General features: G+C 31.9%; 1 protein-coding gene across 1 annotated transcript in view; it reads left to right on the forward strand.

The window, feature by feature from the left end:
- LOC147079189 (uncharacterized) overlaps window positions 1–18,259 on the forward strand; it is a 174,168-nt gene that overhangs the window by 142,402 nt on the left and 13,507 nt on the right. Inside the window, exons 3-5 of the mRNA XM_085954066.1 lie at window positions 9,782–9,834; window positions 14,750–14,798; window positions 17,951–18,040. Coding sequence (XP_085810192.1) covers window positions 9,782–9,834; window positions 14,750–14,798; window positions 17,951–18,040 — 192 coding nt within the window. The remainder of the gene's footprint in view (window positions 1–9,781; window positions 9,835–14,749; window positions 14,799–17,950; window positions 18,041–18,259) is intronic.

Raw genomic sequence — 18,259 nt, forward strand, 5'->3', positions numbered from 1 at the left:
TGTCTAATATTTGGGGCTTTATTTATCTAATTACGGTTTTTTTTTGTTAAATTTACACGTATTAATTATCTCATTTAAATAACGTTACTTGTCTAATCTAAATATCTAAATCTAAATAATCCCAGGAGTTCAATTTTCATCATCTTCAGGCTTAGTCAAACAGTCGAAAGTTTTGACATTTTTTACTTAATTATTTATCCTATTGAGATTCAATCTCGGTATATCACCATGTCCAGCGCCTCTTTCCACATCCACCGTAAAATGTATAGATCTTTCTAGTAGCTTAGAAACGATGGAGGGGTGGTTCAGAGTAAGATTAATGATAACATTTTCATAATGTTTAAATTACTGTTCTCGCGGGAAACATTGATTAGGAGCTCTGCCACGAATGCTATATTCAGGAAGCCATTGCAAACAAGCATTACGATGCTCCTAAATTTGAGTGACACATAGTAAAGTTGCGACTTTCAACATGTAGGTATTACACAGTGCTGATGAACTGGAATTATGGAAAGGAATCTGAAAGGAACAGAATCGGAGAGATAGCCTTAACAACAGATCCTCGTTCAGAGGAGGATAGCCGATTCGGTAGCGGATTGCAATCAAAGCCTCAGTGTAAATAAACATTATGTATCATTCTAATTGATGCTATTATGTTTTCTTTAATTGAGTATTAAATTTATTGCATTATGTCAGTATCTGAGATTATATGTATTGTGACACCCCCGTATGGTCCCCATTTGGGGATGTCTTTGTGTATCTGGAGACGCCCGAATCGGTATCAAAGCCAACAAATAATAAAGCGCTGATTACGAAAATAAATAATAAAAGAGCCCAGCCGGCAATGCCGTAAATTTTATATAACCGTTGGAGATTTGCAACGTCGCTTTCTTTTCGACGACGGTTTCGTTGAAAAAAATCACAAGATGGCGCGGAGATCGCGACAAGCAGCAAAATCGCAAATGCGTACATTTCGCCCTCCGTAGAATTAAATTATAAAAAAATGTAACCATATAGTATAATAAACGTAAATAAACTCGCCGCTTCCATCACAATTCCGGTGCCTTAATTATCCACCTTCATCCCAAATACAGACGATAAAAAAGAAAACAAAACACAAAGTGACAGTTGAGAATATTCTTTTACCAAAATGGAGCGAAGTGATAAGTGGCGCCCCACGTTGGGCGCCACTTATCACTTCCCTCCATTTTTGGTATGTGAAAATTTCTCAACTGTCACTTTGTGTTTTGTTTTCTTTTTTATCGTCTGTATTTGGGATGAAGGTGGATAATTAAGGCACCGGAATTGTGATGGAAGCGGCGAGTTTATTTACGTTAATATTATAATCGTAACATTTTTATAATTTAATTTTGCGGAGGACGCAATCGACGTGTCCGCGATTTGCCCAGCAGGAAGCTTCTCCCGCTCAAACAAAAACGGTTACCTTTCTGAGCCGTGCCAAATGCGACGTTGCCATTCATATTTTTTTTTTGGACAATGTTGCCGGTCAGATATTTATTAGTGGTATTAAACATTGTTCAATTATTTTCGCAATCAGCCGTTATTATTTGTTGGCTTCGATACCGATTCGGGCCTCTCAAGATACACAAAGACATCCCCAAATGGGGACCATACGGGGTTGTCACAATATATATGTTTGTATATAATAATAATTGTAATTATATGTTATAGTTAGGTACCTAATATGATAATAAAAATGAAAGCAATCTCATATTTTAGAATCGTAAATGTTCATAATTCATGCATCATTGTGCAATTATTGCAATAAATATTCATTCATCCGGTTAAACGAAATGTTGTATAAACGTTTATTTTCCAATTAATCCAATATTACAATTTAATCAAGAGAGGATTTAGGGGATGTAATCAGGTCAGTGAGAACAACTGGGTTGATTTAAGTATAATATACAAAAGCAGGCTTTACCAAAGTGGGGCTCACGCACCTACAGATTAGTGTTATGCACTAGTTAACCTAGATTGAATTCGTATTTTAGTTAAAATAAATAATTGATAATAATAATCATAACAATTTGTTAATATATTATATAACTATTGATCGTGTATTTTGGTTATAATATTAAGATGACATATTAAATAATGGTGTAATAATTATTATGACCTACACACTAGCAGACTCATCTGGTGATTGCTATAACATTATAATAGGTATATATAAATGTGGCATATTATAAATTTATAAACGATATTACACTTAATTTTTGATAGTGCAAAAGTTGGCTGGGGAAAAGTACGGAGTTGCGTTAAAAAGTCGATATCTCTGGAAGTATCAAATTTATATTATCAAAAAAGAAAGATATACATACTCAAATCAATAAAAAGATCTCGCTTGTGCGTATGAATTAAATTAAAGTGAAGTAAAATGATTAACAAAAGTTGTGTTTATGAGTGATATTCATGCATTCTTCAACACCTTTAAACGTAATATACCTATTATGAAAAAATACAATACGTAGGTATAAGTTTTATAACTTTGCACTTTTTTGCACTCTTTGCTATACTGATATGCCTCTTTGCCTGATTACCTCGAATAAAATAAGATCAAATTATATTTTCTTGTATTAAATATGACGTGTAGTAACTATATAGATAATATATGTAAAAAATATATTACATCATTTTCATCCTAGAGCCAAAGTACAAAGTTATGAATCATATACTATTTTCAAAACATTCACTTATAAGACGACCGAAACATAAGTCAATAAGTTGAATTAAAAATATATTTTATTGCTCAGCGAATCAATATATTGATACGATTATGATTCTAGAATATGTCAAATTATGATTAAGACATATTTTAAATAATATAAATATATCAAAAATACACTATCGTTACATTAAGTATAGAAGAGGATTTTCTTTTTCGTTTTGCATTGGTATAAAATAAGGTTGTCATTTTTATTTGATTAATATTTTTTAGAAAATGGTCACTGCATGTTTGGAGCACCGAATATACCTACCTACATTGGCATCGCATTTATACACGAGTACTGAATTCAAGTCTTTATGTATACAGGATATAGGCATAAACGATTACACTTTTCGTCTAACATTTTCCTAAATAAGACATTGTTTAATCTGAAATGTATATTATATGAGTATATAATATTATTATGTATGCGATGTTACACACTAAAGTCGGTAAATTAAATCATATTATATCGGTCCGATCGGCCATGCTAACTTTATCGTTATTTATCTTCGATGGTCATGGTTTCTTCCAACATTTGCTAGTGTCCGGCTTTTTTCTTTATGCACAGTTTATAAAGATTTTTCAGCACTATTGCCCGGATAATAAATAATAGATATTAAGATAATAATAATATATTAAGTCATTATGGAAAATACAGAACTTAAAATGTTGCAATCTCCCCGAAATTAGGCTTAATTAAACTCCAATATAAAGTTTATCAAATCTTATATTAATTGTCTACGATGCCGTTTACAAAGAACTATTTACCATCGATAATAAATTATTGATTTTTTGGTACTGTTCGGTTATACCGGAGGCAGCGGAAAACGCATTTCGAAAATAGCCGATAAACTGGATTATTTGTTAGGTTAACCTAACCAAACCTAACCTAACCTAACCCAACCTAACCGAACCTAAACTAACCCAAACTAAAAAATAATCCAGTTTATCGACTATTTTCAAAATGCGTTTTCCGCTGCCTCCGGTATAACCGAACAGTACCGATTTTTTTTTCAAATATTACACGTGTTTGACCCACAGCTTTACAATTCCGGATCCTAACGATATTATTTCGCTTCAGTATTTCCGTATTTTTAGTAACATGTCGACAACATTCGACACTCAATATTTTTCCTTCTTTCCCCAACATTCGTAAACATGATATTATTATTGTGTAGAAAATCATTTTAGAAAGATCAGCTGACTAGTGAAATCGCAATAATAGATTGACTCTATTTGATTTTTCGTGCTTTGCTATGGTATGTCAATCAACCGACAGGGTCTGTATTCTTGAAATTACAACATATAATAATATGGCAGATATTCAGCGTATAACCAATTACCAATCAGTAATACCTACTATGGCATCTTAGTTAGACCCACCGCCTATTACAACGACTAGACGCAATGAAAAATCGCGGTACCTACATAGCAGTTCATGTGAATATTTTTAAGACTACGTATAGGGTTGCCAACTTTTTTTTCAAAGTCAAAAGCCTTTTTAGCTCTTCCGGGCAATTTTTTCCGATGTATTTGAGGGATTGCGTCCAGAATTAAAGTCGAGAGCATTTTTTCCACAATGAGTGTCGATTTTTTCCGGAAACTTAAAGTCTTTCCATTATTGGTTGATTTTTTTGAAAATCCGGAATATTGTGCGTCTCGGGTTAGCTTCAATCGGGATCTAGGACAAGAGTTTTGATCGGCTAAACTGCGACAGTCGGTGAACCTAGGCATGAGCATGGAGATGTCTATTAATCTACGGCATGATCAAAATGACAGTACGGCTTTGAGGAATTTATTACTCGTAACATTTTTCGCGTATCACGCCGTGGATCGATGAACGTGCGACACATCCGCACCCCTTCCCGAAAAATATCTCGATGTCTGAATCATCACAGAAATGATTACTGCTTTTTCTTGCTATTTATAGTTGCGTCTACCGATCGTAATGAGCGGGTGGCCTCTAGGTTTCTGAACCGAAATCACCCAAAGTAGAATAGGTACATACCAATATCCGTAACACACTCGGTTAGGTTAAAACATGTACGATGTAAGATCGACTTTCAACGTTCTGGAGTCAAAATTACTAAAAAATTACCCACATTATTTTATTAACTCATTTTAATAAGGAATGCGCCTCGCTTCTTATTATAGTAATATGATTCTTTAACCGGTATACTACAGTCCGCGAAATTAAACATTAAGGGCCTACATGCTCAGCGTAGATCAAAATTGAACTTTTATAGTATTTTCAGAGCATAACCCTGGACTTTCCTTAAACGTTGTAGATAATCCTATTTACATAATTATGAAGCCTTATTATCCTTTATATTTATTTTAAACATTTGATGACTGCATAAAGTATTTTTATTACATAAAATAGTATTCTTTTATACCTTAAGCTCTAATGTTTTAGAATATAGTCATATTTCAGTACATCCATGTGCAATGGTGTTAAGATTTTTTAGATTTATTAATTTTTAAACGCATTTACAAAACCATTAGTAAAATTAATGTTAACATTATATAGTGACATATTTACGATAAAAAAATATATTTTATAATCTTTGTGATCCCAAATTTGACAAGATTTTTTTTAAAAATAAATATGTAAGGATAATAAGGGTTCAAAATTATATAAATGTCATAACATAAAAGCTCCATTTTGACCTACGCTGACCACGTGGGCCGTTAACTAATCAATGAAACATTTTTTGTTTGTATTTTTAATTAAGTAATGCATTTCTTCTATTGCTAATAATTTTTGATGGTCGCGCGGCTTAACCGTCTATAGCGTCGTGGGTCCCAGGTTCGAATCCTGGGTCTGGCAAGTACACATATTGTTTTTCAATTTGTGTATGAGTCAGAGTATAGACCTAGTAGGATGAGCAAGTGGCTGACATCTATTTCTCGTAAAAACAAAATATGTAAAACAATCCTCCACTCTGTGGAGGCACATATGATCTTATTAGGATCGGACATGGTCGAAAAAAACTGTTGCGTTATGTAATTTGGCTTATAATCTTTATCTATATATATTTGCAAATACCCAGTGTTTGTGTTTAATTTCCCACACTTTTAACGTTCAACCACATTTTCTTTTATCTTATTTCATATAGGTACTTATTTTTTAAACCTTCACTATCTTTACTAACCGTAGTTAGCCGATACGGAATAAAGAGTAGTGTGTAAACGAGTAGTGTAGTGGATGATGTGCGAATGAGGTGAACTCATGTAATATTCTTATATCAGCGATAGCTTACTACTTATCTTATCTACCGTTATTTTGTGCGAATAGTATGAACAATTTTTCGATAGCAATACATATTATGTGAAAACAAATCAATGCCAACTTTATTTATGGCAATGAACATTTATGAAATAGGTAGGTATGTATTTTTAGTGACATTTCAGAGCGTTTTTTTTATATAGAAAAAAATGTAGATCGCTAATGTGACAATGTGATTATTAACCTTCTTTGTAAAATTAAAATAATACAACAAAGTTTTGTTTAATTTTATACAGCTAAAGAGGGTATTCGAGCAATTTTGGAATTGTTTTAAAACGTAACTTTTAACTTCAATTTAATGTTTTAAAAGTATTTAATGTATCCAATTTATTTGGACGTGCCTCAACGACAATACAATTTACAACTCAATCCCAAAGGAGTTTTCAGCGCTTTGTGTCAAAATTAAAATAACGTTAGTAATCATTATGTTGAAATATTAAATATGCGGCGACGCTTTCGGATATTACAGAAAGATGGTGAAGATAACCTTCTCTTGATTTTGGAACCTAATTGAATGAAATTGATGTTGAAAAAGACGACTTATAAGACTAACATTTAAAATTAGCTGCATTTAGAATTTTGGATTCACTTTTAACATTTTTTACACTACATAATATTACCATCCGCATCTGTCAAAAACGACAAGTTCTTTAACATCTCCAACACAATTTAAAATTCAATTAAACAATTAATTGTGTAGATATTGCCAAGATAATTTTTTTTTATGAGTGGATGATATCGTTTTATGAGTTAGTAACTACAGCCATCGACCACTTCAAACACAAAACATTTTTGACTTGTACCAGAACCAAAGCATTCATATAATTATTGTGCAAATTATACTCGGCTATAATTATTTAAAACATTTAGATGAACAACCACAAAAATCACGTATGCCATACGTATATCACCGAAACGTCAAAATAACTGGTAAATACATAAATAATTCCGCCGTGTTTCAATGTGCCAAATTACAAAATTTCTTATTGTGTAATCATTCGAATGAAAAGTTTATATATATTGTAATTAATACCTATAATCATAAAAAAGATATTATAGATAACGGTCGGACATTTCACGTATTTTGATAATATTAAAGAAATAAATACCACAGCAATAATATTTTTGATAGGGCCAAAGACACGATAACATATTACCGGAAATAAAATATCCCACCGATGGCAGTTAGCTGTACGCCCTGGCAATAATAAATAATTGATCGTTGAGAGCCTATCACACGGAAAATTTACCGTACTCAAAATAGATCGGGTGGAAAATTGGTCGAAGTAATTTGTGAATGATTTTCTATAATCAATTTTCTATTAAAATCTTCAAGCTCAATTATATGACATGAAAACTAGGGCATTAACTCTGGAAAATGAATGAGTGTTATTTATTTTTGAAAGAGATATGAAGAGAATGAGTATGAGAGAACAGAAGAGAAAGACTATAATATAGAGAATGAGTGTTATTTATTTTGATAATTTCAACTATATTAATTGATAAAGAAATATCTGAATACAATAAAAAGAAAAATATTTTTTATTTTAAGTCAAAGATAAACTTACAATAAATTGTAAAAAAAATGTAATAAAATGCGAATTTGTCGCGGAACCCCGTTTTATTATTACATATTATAATATTATTTTATGGACATATTTATTTATATCAAATCGAGCTTCAACATTGGGACTATACCTAAACAAAATATATAAATAAAAAGGATTTCAAGTCATACATTTTTATATTTTTATAAAAAATCGATGTTTTTTTAAAATAAATATAAAAAATATTAAAACTATGAATCAGTCAAAAATCACTTAGGTAAAGCTTAGAAATCTTAATAAACTTAATTTTAATAATAAATGTGACCATAAAATCTTGCAACAAATTCACATGTTATTATATTTTTTTACAATTGTAAGTTTATCTTTGCCTTAAAATAAAAATTTATTTTTCTTTTTAATGTTTTCAAATACATATTTATTAATTAACACAGTTGAAATTGTAATTTATCAAAAAAAAGTCTCAAATCGCATGCATCGTATTTTTCGCTAGGTGCCTCTGGTAGGAAAAGACATCGCCTTAATGTAGAATCAAAGACAGACAATTTGTAACAATATGTCACATGTTTCTTTTCTGTTCCACTAAGGCGTTCTAATAAGAATATAATATTATGTTGACTCAAACTTGGTCAACGATTTCGACATTGTAATCAGTTTAAACAATTATTAAGATTGGGATACGACGATGGTAAGGTAATATTATGACAATGCACCAGAATAACGAGTGATGTCAAGCAATTGAATATAATACAAAGGAAGAGGTAGTTCAAAAATTCTTTGTCGCGTTTTTCACGATATTGACGATAGGTCTACTAGACTACTTCAAAAGTCAAGAATATCAGTAACTTTCTGTTGTATCATATTAAATTTGTGTATTATGTTGCCTTGCTTTTCTCAGAATTGAGAGGTATCAGACATCAACATTTTTCTATTATCATAGTGATATGTTGTGGACATGAAACTAACCCTGTCTAGGAAATTGAATTTTCTATTCCGTCAATAAAATACATTTCGGAAAAGTAAATGGATTTTTTTAAATATCAACAACTTCGAGGCAAGATAGGTACTTCAGATAAGCGAAATGGAAACGAGATTTAGTTCCCAAATAATATATATACCTAGGTATAAAAATGTGTAGTTAGGTATATATAAATCAAATAGTAAAACGGGAAACCCGTATTATATAATGTGTACATATAAAATATAGGAAAATTTATTTGCCAGTAAATCTATTTACGAATTGTTATTAATAATTTTATAGTATTATAATAACTCATATAAATTCACATAATACAAAACAGTGCATTAATATAATACAAAATATACCTATGCCGGAATATAAAAAGCGTCCAAACTTTGTATCCCTTTCTATATTTATTATTTACTCAACTCAACCATACTCATCGATTGGTACTCATTAGACCAGCGATACTCAACCTGTGGCCCTTTAAGCTTTTATTTGCGGCCCGAAACACATTTATTATCAGGAATTTCGTATATCTTGAGATTCGTTTCGACTTTGACGCACAGATAGTGACACCCGAAGAGGATTGTCATTATGGTCCACATCAGATCTGGTATAAGAGTGTTGCTATTGCACACGATTAATTAAAAAAAAACACGCATAATTTTTAAAATCTCAAAAATATTTTGTAAAAAAGGGGGGGTTTCATGATTTTTTTCGTCACACCAGTAGTGATGCGGCCCGCGTTACTTTACAAATAGGTATATGTATTTGGCCCGAAGAAAAAAAAGGTTGAGTATCATTGCATTAGACCAACCCCACCAATTTTCTGGGTTTGGAGTAACGTCAAACTTCTTGGTTCTCTTCTATTATTTTGGGGGCGTCAGCATTTATTAGTCAACCTGCAAGTCCAAGGCATATTGAAGATACGCTTATACGATCACATCTCGAAGGTTTCTTTCTCTCTAAGTTTAAATAATATGCAAGTTGAAAATGTCCCTTTGCGGCGGACAAAACCGGTACAAATTTATTACATAAAAAAGTGGAATAAGTACAAAAAAAAATTGCGTTTTATTAAATTAATCAATAATATAATATGTACGGTTAGCAATAAATCTGGTTGAGATAATTCATAATTGAGTCGTTTGTATAAGCATAAGGTAAAGTTGCATGTTTCCTATATTTTTATAATAATTGGTAATGAAATTGTGTTTTTAATTTTTTTACAGGTGCATCAATTGGAACACACGTAGTTGGCGGACATGCACTTGAAGCTGTACAGGTATTAAGCGATTTGTTTTATTTTTAACACTACAACAGCTTAAAGACATAATAATCACAGTAATATACTAGTTGCATTGAAATAAGACTAGAAACACGCACATTTACATTTAGCACATACACACTTAGACGGATTGCTACCTCACCAGCAATTGGTCACAGAAACCCGCAATGAGATGCCAGTGGTCACAATTAAATTGTGTGAACAAACTAAGACGTTTTCATACAATGTTTAAAACTATACAAAAAATAAATATAAACAAAAGTTGTGAAGCAACAAAACGCCAGAAAATTGGAATATGTTGAAGTAAGACCAACCAGTGAATCAATGGGAACTATTAATTGTGATCACAGAATATATTAATTGACGATTAAGATACATTTTCAATGTAAACATATTATCGTAAATTTTTAATTAACTATTTTTTTTATTCAACGAATAATTCACAAGATTTAAGAATGTTTCATTAAAATTATTGAACCCCAGACCACAAGTATATCGTAAATTCATCATTGTTGTAGATGAGAACTTTTCTTTGCTCATCCATCACCAATAAATGATAAAGAAAATTGTCATCAATTATTATTCCTGACGGTGGAAACCGGTCACGTCTTAGATCAAGACAAAACAAAAATATTGTTTTTTTTTAAAGAAATTTGTATGGGTATCAGGTTGATAATTATCAGGTTAGTAAAAAATAATAATTTCACTGATTTGTATGGGGGTTTTAATTTTAACAAATTGATGGCTCGATCGATCCTTCGTGCACATTAATAATTAAGACGACATCTCCAAATGTCATCAGGTTGTTTAGTTTATATAATGCAATGTATAACGGTGACCACTTTATAGCTACGTAGCTGTAGCATTTAGGTCACTAAGTCCCGCGTCTTGTCACTTTTGTCAATCTTACTGTATAGTATGGTAGGTATATATTAAATGTAGGAATACTTAGTATAACACTGATATACCTAGTTGGAAATCAATTTGGTTGGTATATTGTGAATCTTTGCTCGCTTGTTTATTTTCCTGTTGTATTAGAGAAACAAATTAATTTCGTTAAATTAATTAAATTAAGTCATCACATCAAATAATTTGGTTTATATTTACATACTTATACAAAGCGAAAGCTAAATTTAAATCAGTTAAACACACACACACATATATATATATATATATTTGTTTGACTGATTTAAATATATATATAACATATGCCATTATCATTGACGCATGCATAATAAATAATAAGTTCGTTTGATGTAGTTATTTTTATCTCGGATTGCAAATGGGCGCCCAATTACCTGTGTCACGTCAATGATACTTAAATAACATATTATATTTTGTATGTTCTTTTTCACTACCGAATTTTAAAATTTGCGTTCTAAGTCACGGTCGTCAGAAAATTTGGATAAATTTTATATGCAACATGATAAATTTGTAGCGTTTTTTGTCAGCACGTTTATAACTGCTCGAAGCATATAAAAACCTTAGAAAAATCGCAATATGCTTGATGCGTTTTTTTGTTAAATAGATGCGTAGGTATCGAAAAATGCTAGATCTAGCAAGAAAACGCTGGTAGAGATCTTTTTTTTTTACTGAGAAATCTTAATTTCTTAAGAAATTTAATTTTTTTAAATTCCAGTTGCTGTCGACAGCTTAGCTTAGTGTCAATTTCTCTATTTATCAAGACATTATACAGATTAATACAATATGTTTATTTAAAATGAGATACGTTTAAGGGGGTAACCATCGTCTCCGTGCCAATAGCCACCGCATTGAATCCTCACGTTTATTTTGTATAGATTCACATCCCTTCCACTAGACTGTAACTTGGATATTCTATCACCTGTCCCGTTCCCACATTGAATAGTTATTATTGTTCCCCCACCTTACAGCAATAATATAATTTATATCCTGATATTAAATTATCTTGAATACAATCACGACTTCATATAATATTTTGATTTACATAAATTAATTAACTATGTGATATTATTTTTGATCCCACGAAATATGGCGTATTATTATTCTAGTAGTAAATTAATCTTCATTGCGTATGCGAGATGTGATATCATATGACATATATTATTATACCTAGACAGAAACTGCACAACGCCAGGAGACTAATTTGTTATTCAACCCTTTCAGAATTCAGGGATGTTCATTAATAATAAACACCAAATTATCTCAATCTATTTTGAAAGGACATCTCTACAAGATACAGCGATTCACAATAGTTGTTTACATTCATTAATTGTTAACACCGAAAAGTGAGACAATAATTTAGGAGCTGAGGATTGAAATGTATTGAAGTGTATTTAAATGGACCAAGTTGAGTAAATCGACTTCAACGTTTATTCAAATTAGAAGACATTATTATTCAGATTCATTGATTTCCATGAAGCGAACATTAGGTATCATTTATTAGTTAAAGACGTTTACAACATTACGTGAAAAATACAAAGAAAGATTATACATAGATAAAACAAATTTTAAAATAAAACTGTATCATATGAAAAATATATTGTACAAAGATATTAAAAAGGCAAACATATTAAACAAACTCCACATAAACTTACTCTCACGCAAGTGGAATGTATACCCAAAGCAATTTAGTTGAACACAGTTGTTGGTTTCCCTAAAACTGATGATCCCGATTTCTAAAGACACACTATACCTATAATTTTTCATACAAAGCAAATACACGTCGTGTGAATATTTTCTCATATATTAATATGAATGTAATGTGAAAAGTCATTTGTATTGACATATCTCATATACCCGTTTAATCCTCAGCTCTCAATTATGTAGGTTAAGCGTACTTATTCCAATTCAAAATATGTTATAGTAATTCCTAAATAGTTTATCGCGTTATAGCGTACCTACTTGCATACAAAATACATATTATATAGCCACTAGGCCGGGCTTACACTTGCAGGGGCCCTGGGTTAGTATCTCAACTTTCTTACAATATAAAAGTAAAACGGAAGTGGTTCCATTTAAAATAATGAAAAAACTGTCATGGCAACCGCGAGCCGAAGTAGCCCCATAACTCGATTCTGAAATGAGAGGATGTTTCTATTTGCTTGTCATCTAAGCCTTTTTAAAGCTCCGGCTTGCTATAAAATTGAATTACAGTTTTCAATGCCATATTTCTGATAGCCATAAAATTATTTTAGTGACATAAGTACATAGTATATATAAAAATAAATACTCTTGTCATTCAGAATATGCAATAACGCGTAATAGTAACTGGTAGTTTTGGACGATCGTGTCGTTTTTATTACTAACTTTGTGTAATTCTTAACTTCACTAGTGCGGATACATGCTACAAGCAAATAAAAGTTCTCACGTGTACGATGTCTTTACAATCGATTTATCTGTTTTTTTAACTTTTCAATATCGTTGATTCGTTCATTATTGCGTTTCTATTAGCCTATAAACTTGACATTTGAAAACGTATTTTTATTTGACATTTTGACGATTTTTGGAAAATTAGTAGAAAATATCATCCCCTACCAAATATTCGCACCTCTACGTTACTCTATCATGCCAAATAAACACGGTTTTTTTCGGTAAAGGCTCCGTAGAAACAACCCTGCTTGAGTTAATTGATTTCATACTTAATTTTATGCGCAATAAAACCCACGTGGATGCTACTTTTACGATACGAACTTTTCTAAAGCATTCGATTAAGTTAATCGCTCTAATTTGCTTGAAAAACTCTGGGCCGTACATATCAAATTGGTCGCAAGCGGTGGCATTTAAAAGGTTTGTATCAAGTTGTATACAAATTCCATCTGGGGTACCGCAGGGGTCCCACCTCGGTCCTTGACTATTCATCTTATACATTAATGATATCAGCACCCATATCTTAACTCACAATATTCTATCTACGCAGATAACACTAAAATATATAAAAATATCTCATCGGTCGATGATTGTAGGGAGTTACTATCTGATTTAGATATAGTGTATAAAACTATGCCAACTAAATCACGTTTATTTAAATGTCAAAAATTTAAGTGCTTGACAATATCGTTCTCTAGAAGTATCAATATACATACAGAATACAGACTAGTTGTCAAACCCTTGAAACGCAGTTCAAAAATGTGTGACCTGTGTATCAGAAATGGATAATAAGATCAATTTGAACGCACATAACAACGAAACTATCAGTAAAGCATTAAAATTGCTAGGTTTTATTCTACGGATTTATAAACCATTCAGATCACCTGAAGTTCTAAAGGTACTTTTATCTTTCATATATTCGTTCAATAGTTGAGTTTGCTTCTGTCGTGTGGAATCCATAGTACGTAATAGATTTCGAAAGCATGTCGATGTTATAGCTTACTTTTATAACTATAGTTATAATAACAGAAACGACACAGCAAATTCTATTTCGACCACTGCATCTCTCATGGTACCATCCAAAATTATCAATGGCTTTGTTGACTCGCCAAACCTAATCCAAAGGGCGAGTTACCATTGCCCATCAAGATTTACGCGATACCAAGCTTTGCACCATATCAGTAGAAGTGATTTTAATTTTACATAAAACTCCTTTATCCAGCACTCTTTAAATTATGATATGTATTTATATTTCTTCTTTCCTTATTATTCTCTTTTTCTGTTCTTTCTTAGATTACTCATAGATATATATATATAATATTATAAAAATATTATTTACGTTAATTATTCAATATTATTTTTATTTTCCGTGCCTACGTAATTTCTTTCAATTTTATGTTCTTTTATTAGGCTTTACTATATTATAATTTATGTATGGAAACTTTGCTGGTTGCAATATCTTTTCTCTAGTCTATTTTTATACATACTTTTAATAAATGAAATTACTGTTTTCCTTAATAAACAAAATAAAATTAAGTGTCTGTTTTCTTAAATATTGTTACAGGATGCAGAGGTACAAGAATTGGAGAGTCTGAAGCAACCTGATAATGAAGGTAATTAATCAATTACTGTTATAATTGATTATAATGAAAGAGAAAAATTTTAATTCGTAATTTTCTAAAATAAGCTAAGGCTCCGATAGTACAAAAGCCAGAAATATTTTAAAACCAGAACGACCGTGTTCTTTATATGTAGAAATGCATATATTGGTCAACTATGTATATATGGCCTGCAATACACTGCGTATACTAGATCGCAGGCAGCTCGGGTAGCCGCATGTTTTATGGTTGCTTTCTGTTCATGTGGGGCGACTCTAATACGTACATACCTAACTATAACAATTACTTTAATTCTTACAAAATATGGATTTAACAGTGAATAGATATATCTACGCGAATTGTATTTATTTCATATTACGTTTTTTCCAGTTTTCATCATAGTATTATAATATGATATTTATCACCCCTTCGCAAACAGAACTCGATGGAAAAGTCATGTTTTTGTTCTCCACATTTTCATGATAATTACGATAATGGATCACACCAAAAATATTTTACTCACATAATACAACTAATAATGATATGTTATGTATGTATTATTTTATTATCAACTATTTCTCAGTAAGCAATGCAACATATATAATATCTACTCAACGTAGGTAGGTACCTATATACTTTCTCCACAAAGCCGAATCAGATGTTTTATATTATTTTTTTATTAATGTACCTACTTGTCTTCTTTCCTTTATTATTTCATTATTATTTTTTACATATTATATTGTTACCCCATGGACTGAAAATCGCTGTCATATCGCCAGTGACGTCCCTAGACAAAATGCCGCCCCTAAACAGCGCCAAAATGCCGCCCCATTTTTTATACAGTATTTTTTTCATCATTTCATGAGTCCAATATCTAAAAATTGTGTTGTATGGATACTTGACTAACAAAATACATATATACCTACCACTAAAATAACTAAAACATACAAAATCAAATTTATAAATATTTCCCCCCTAAAAGTGTCATTTTTGCGATAGGTACATTAATTCGTTCTGTCTTGAGGAATTAAGGGCGATCCGTGTTGCTTTTCTTCTTCACAAAATTTTGCACCATCTGTGATGATATTTTTAGCCCGCGATCGCAAGCATTATTAAATCGATAATAATTTATGAAGGCGCGACGCTTCAGTACGGTCTAAAATCATGGACCAGGAGCGGTAGGTGGGACGCAGCAGTGAACGGAGCAGTGTTTCCATCTTTTTAATGTGGAATTATAGTACAGAGCTTCCAAACTTATAGTATTTGGGGAAAAATATAGTACGCGTAGTCATCAGCTGTTGAAAATGTATACGTATTTTGTTTCTCAGAAAAAAAATAACGGAGAATTTGAAAAACGCCCGAGACCCCTTTTTTTAGGTAGGTACCCACCTCTTCCGACCAAAAATGCTTACCGGAGAATTCAAGAAATTTCATTTTAAACCAGTCAAGGGTTTTTTTTACATTTTTCGAGCATTTTTTCCTAAGTTCTCCAAATCTTCTTATATTTCGAAATTATAGTACTTTGCACCAATTTACCGAACGGAAATTTCGAAATTTTAGTACTTTTTACATATTTTTCCGAAATTCAAAATTATAGTATTTTGGGCGTACTACACTTGTTTTATATTGTACATGGTACACGGACCAAAATTATACTACAAATACTGTAATTTATAGTACGGTTCAGTGTTGCCATATTTTTCTATGCTGATTATAGTACAAAGGCGTAAAAAATATAGTATTTCTGAAAAATATATAGTACAGGAAGATTTTTCGTCTTGAATCCTTTAAAATTATAGTATTTTGGTATATTTGGCGTAAAATTATAGTATTTTAGATTTTTCGCGAAATCAAAATTATAGTATTGTACTATAATTATAGTACGGTTGGCATCACTGGTACGGTTGGCAACACTGTTTGTAAGAGAGGTTGCATCTTTAATTTCGACGACCAACCTAACTGCCGTGCGTACAGGTCAATAACTCAGACTGTAATTATTCGCAAATCTGCACGTGTCGTTTCTGGGCACCAAGGGTCGAAGGGCAACGGAAGTAAACTAAACATCGCGAACCCGACAAAACTAGTGAACTAAATTCTTTGGAGGAAAGATAATATGTTCTTTATTATTAAGTTTAGTTAGCTATATCCATATATTCCAAATGATTCTCCTCGATTTGCCGCCCTTCAAGTAACTGCCGCCCCCAAGCGACGTTCCTACTCCCACGGGACATCACTGCATATCGCTTATTCTTATCTGAGTGAGGATGTGTTGTTCAGATATTCTCTCCAACTATGTTAAAGAACTCTTCGCCAATGCCAGGGCACATTTCATTTCCTCGACGTTATTGAATACATTCAATCAATTCGTCATTTTCAAAATTATAATATTTAAAGCGTAGGATGGCCGAGCGGTAACGTGTCTGATTATAATGTCAAGGGTCCCGGATTCGGATCCCGGGTCTAGCAAAAATTCACATGTTGTTTTTCAATGCAATGTTGGACCCAGAGTATGGGCCTAATATGTTGAGCAAGTGGCTAACGCTTATGCTTATATTGTATCATTTTTGGCCGCCCAAAATATGCGTACACTCATTTGATATTATGTACTGAGGCTTTCATATAAATAATACGAGAAAGACCTATATGGGATGTTGGGTGTGAAGAACACTGCGATGTTGTAGTGTGGAAGAGGTTTTTGAGGACCTACCAGGAGAATTGATGAGTACAAAGAGTAAGAAAAATCAGTTTTTCTTATTTAATGTACCAAATCACTATTTACAAATATTTGTATTCATTTAAGTATATTAATGTAGAGTATACGTTTTATAACTTTGCAGTTTTTTGAACTTTTTACTTCACTGATACGCCTCTGCCTGATTACCGTATATTAGGTACATCATTTTCATCCTACAGCCGGAGTGCAAAATTATGAAGCGTAGATACCTATACTCTAATAATATGTGTAGATACAAATGATACGATACGTAATCCCTCACATGACTCGTCTAAAAAACATAGATCTGGGTGGTTATGGAATAGTGGCTCTGACGTCATAGACACAGTGGTTTTTACTGCCACTGAAGTGTTTACATGTATGGGAAACGGTGTCTCGTATGAAAGAGCAGTAGTACCTATAATAATTAATATTTATTTTATTTTTGTTAAAGGGCAAGCAGTCCACATCGTGAAAAGTCAGTCAAGCTCCATCATTAATGATAACGGAAACCATAACGAGCGACACGATTTGAGAGAATATAGTGAGTATCAATCGGTGACATCTCCTTATAGCATTCTTAATTAACAAGAGCTAGTTGAAAGCGAAAGCCGCATATTCTGTGCTATCGTTTTAGTTTGGAACCCTAACTTGCCCAGACAATTTAATATTGTTGTAGTTGTGAAATTGAGCCTATAAACACTTTTCAGTAGTTTTCAATGTCATTGTTTTATATTTGTGTAAATAGCTCGGCTATACAGAA

This window comes from Rhyacophila brunnea, unplaced genomic scaffold (assembly GCF_057557595.1).
Source record: "Rhyacophila brunnea isolate RB1 unplaced genomic scaffold, BYU_Rbru_1.0 scaffold_10, whole genome shotgun sequence".
Classification (NCBI taxonomy): Eukaryota; Metazoa; Arthropoda; class Insecta; order Trichoptera; family Rhyacophilidae; genus Rhyacophila; species Rhyacophila brunnea.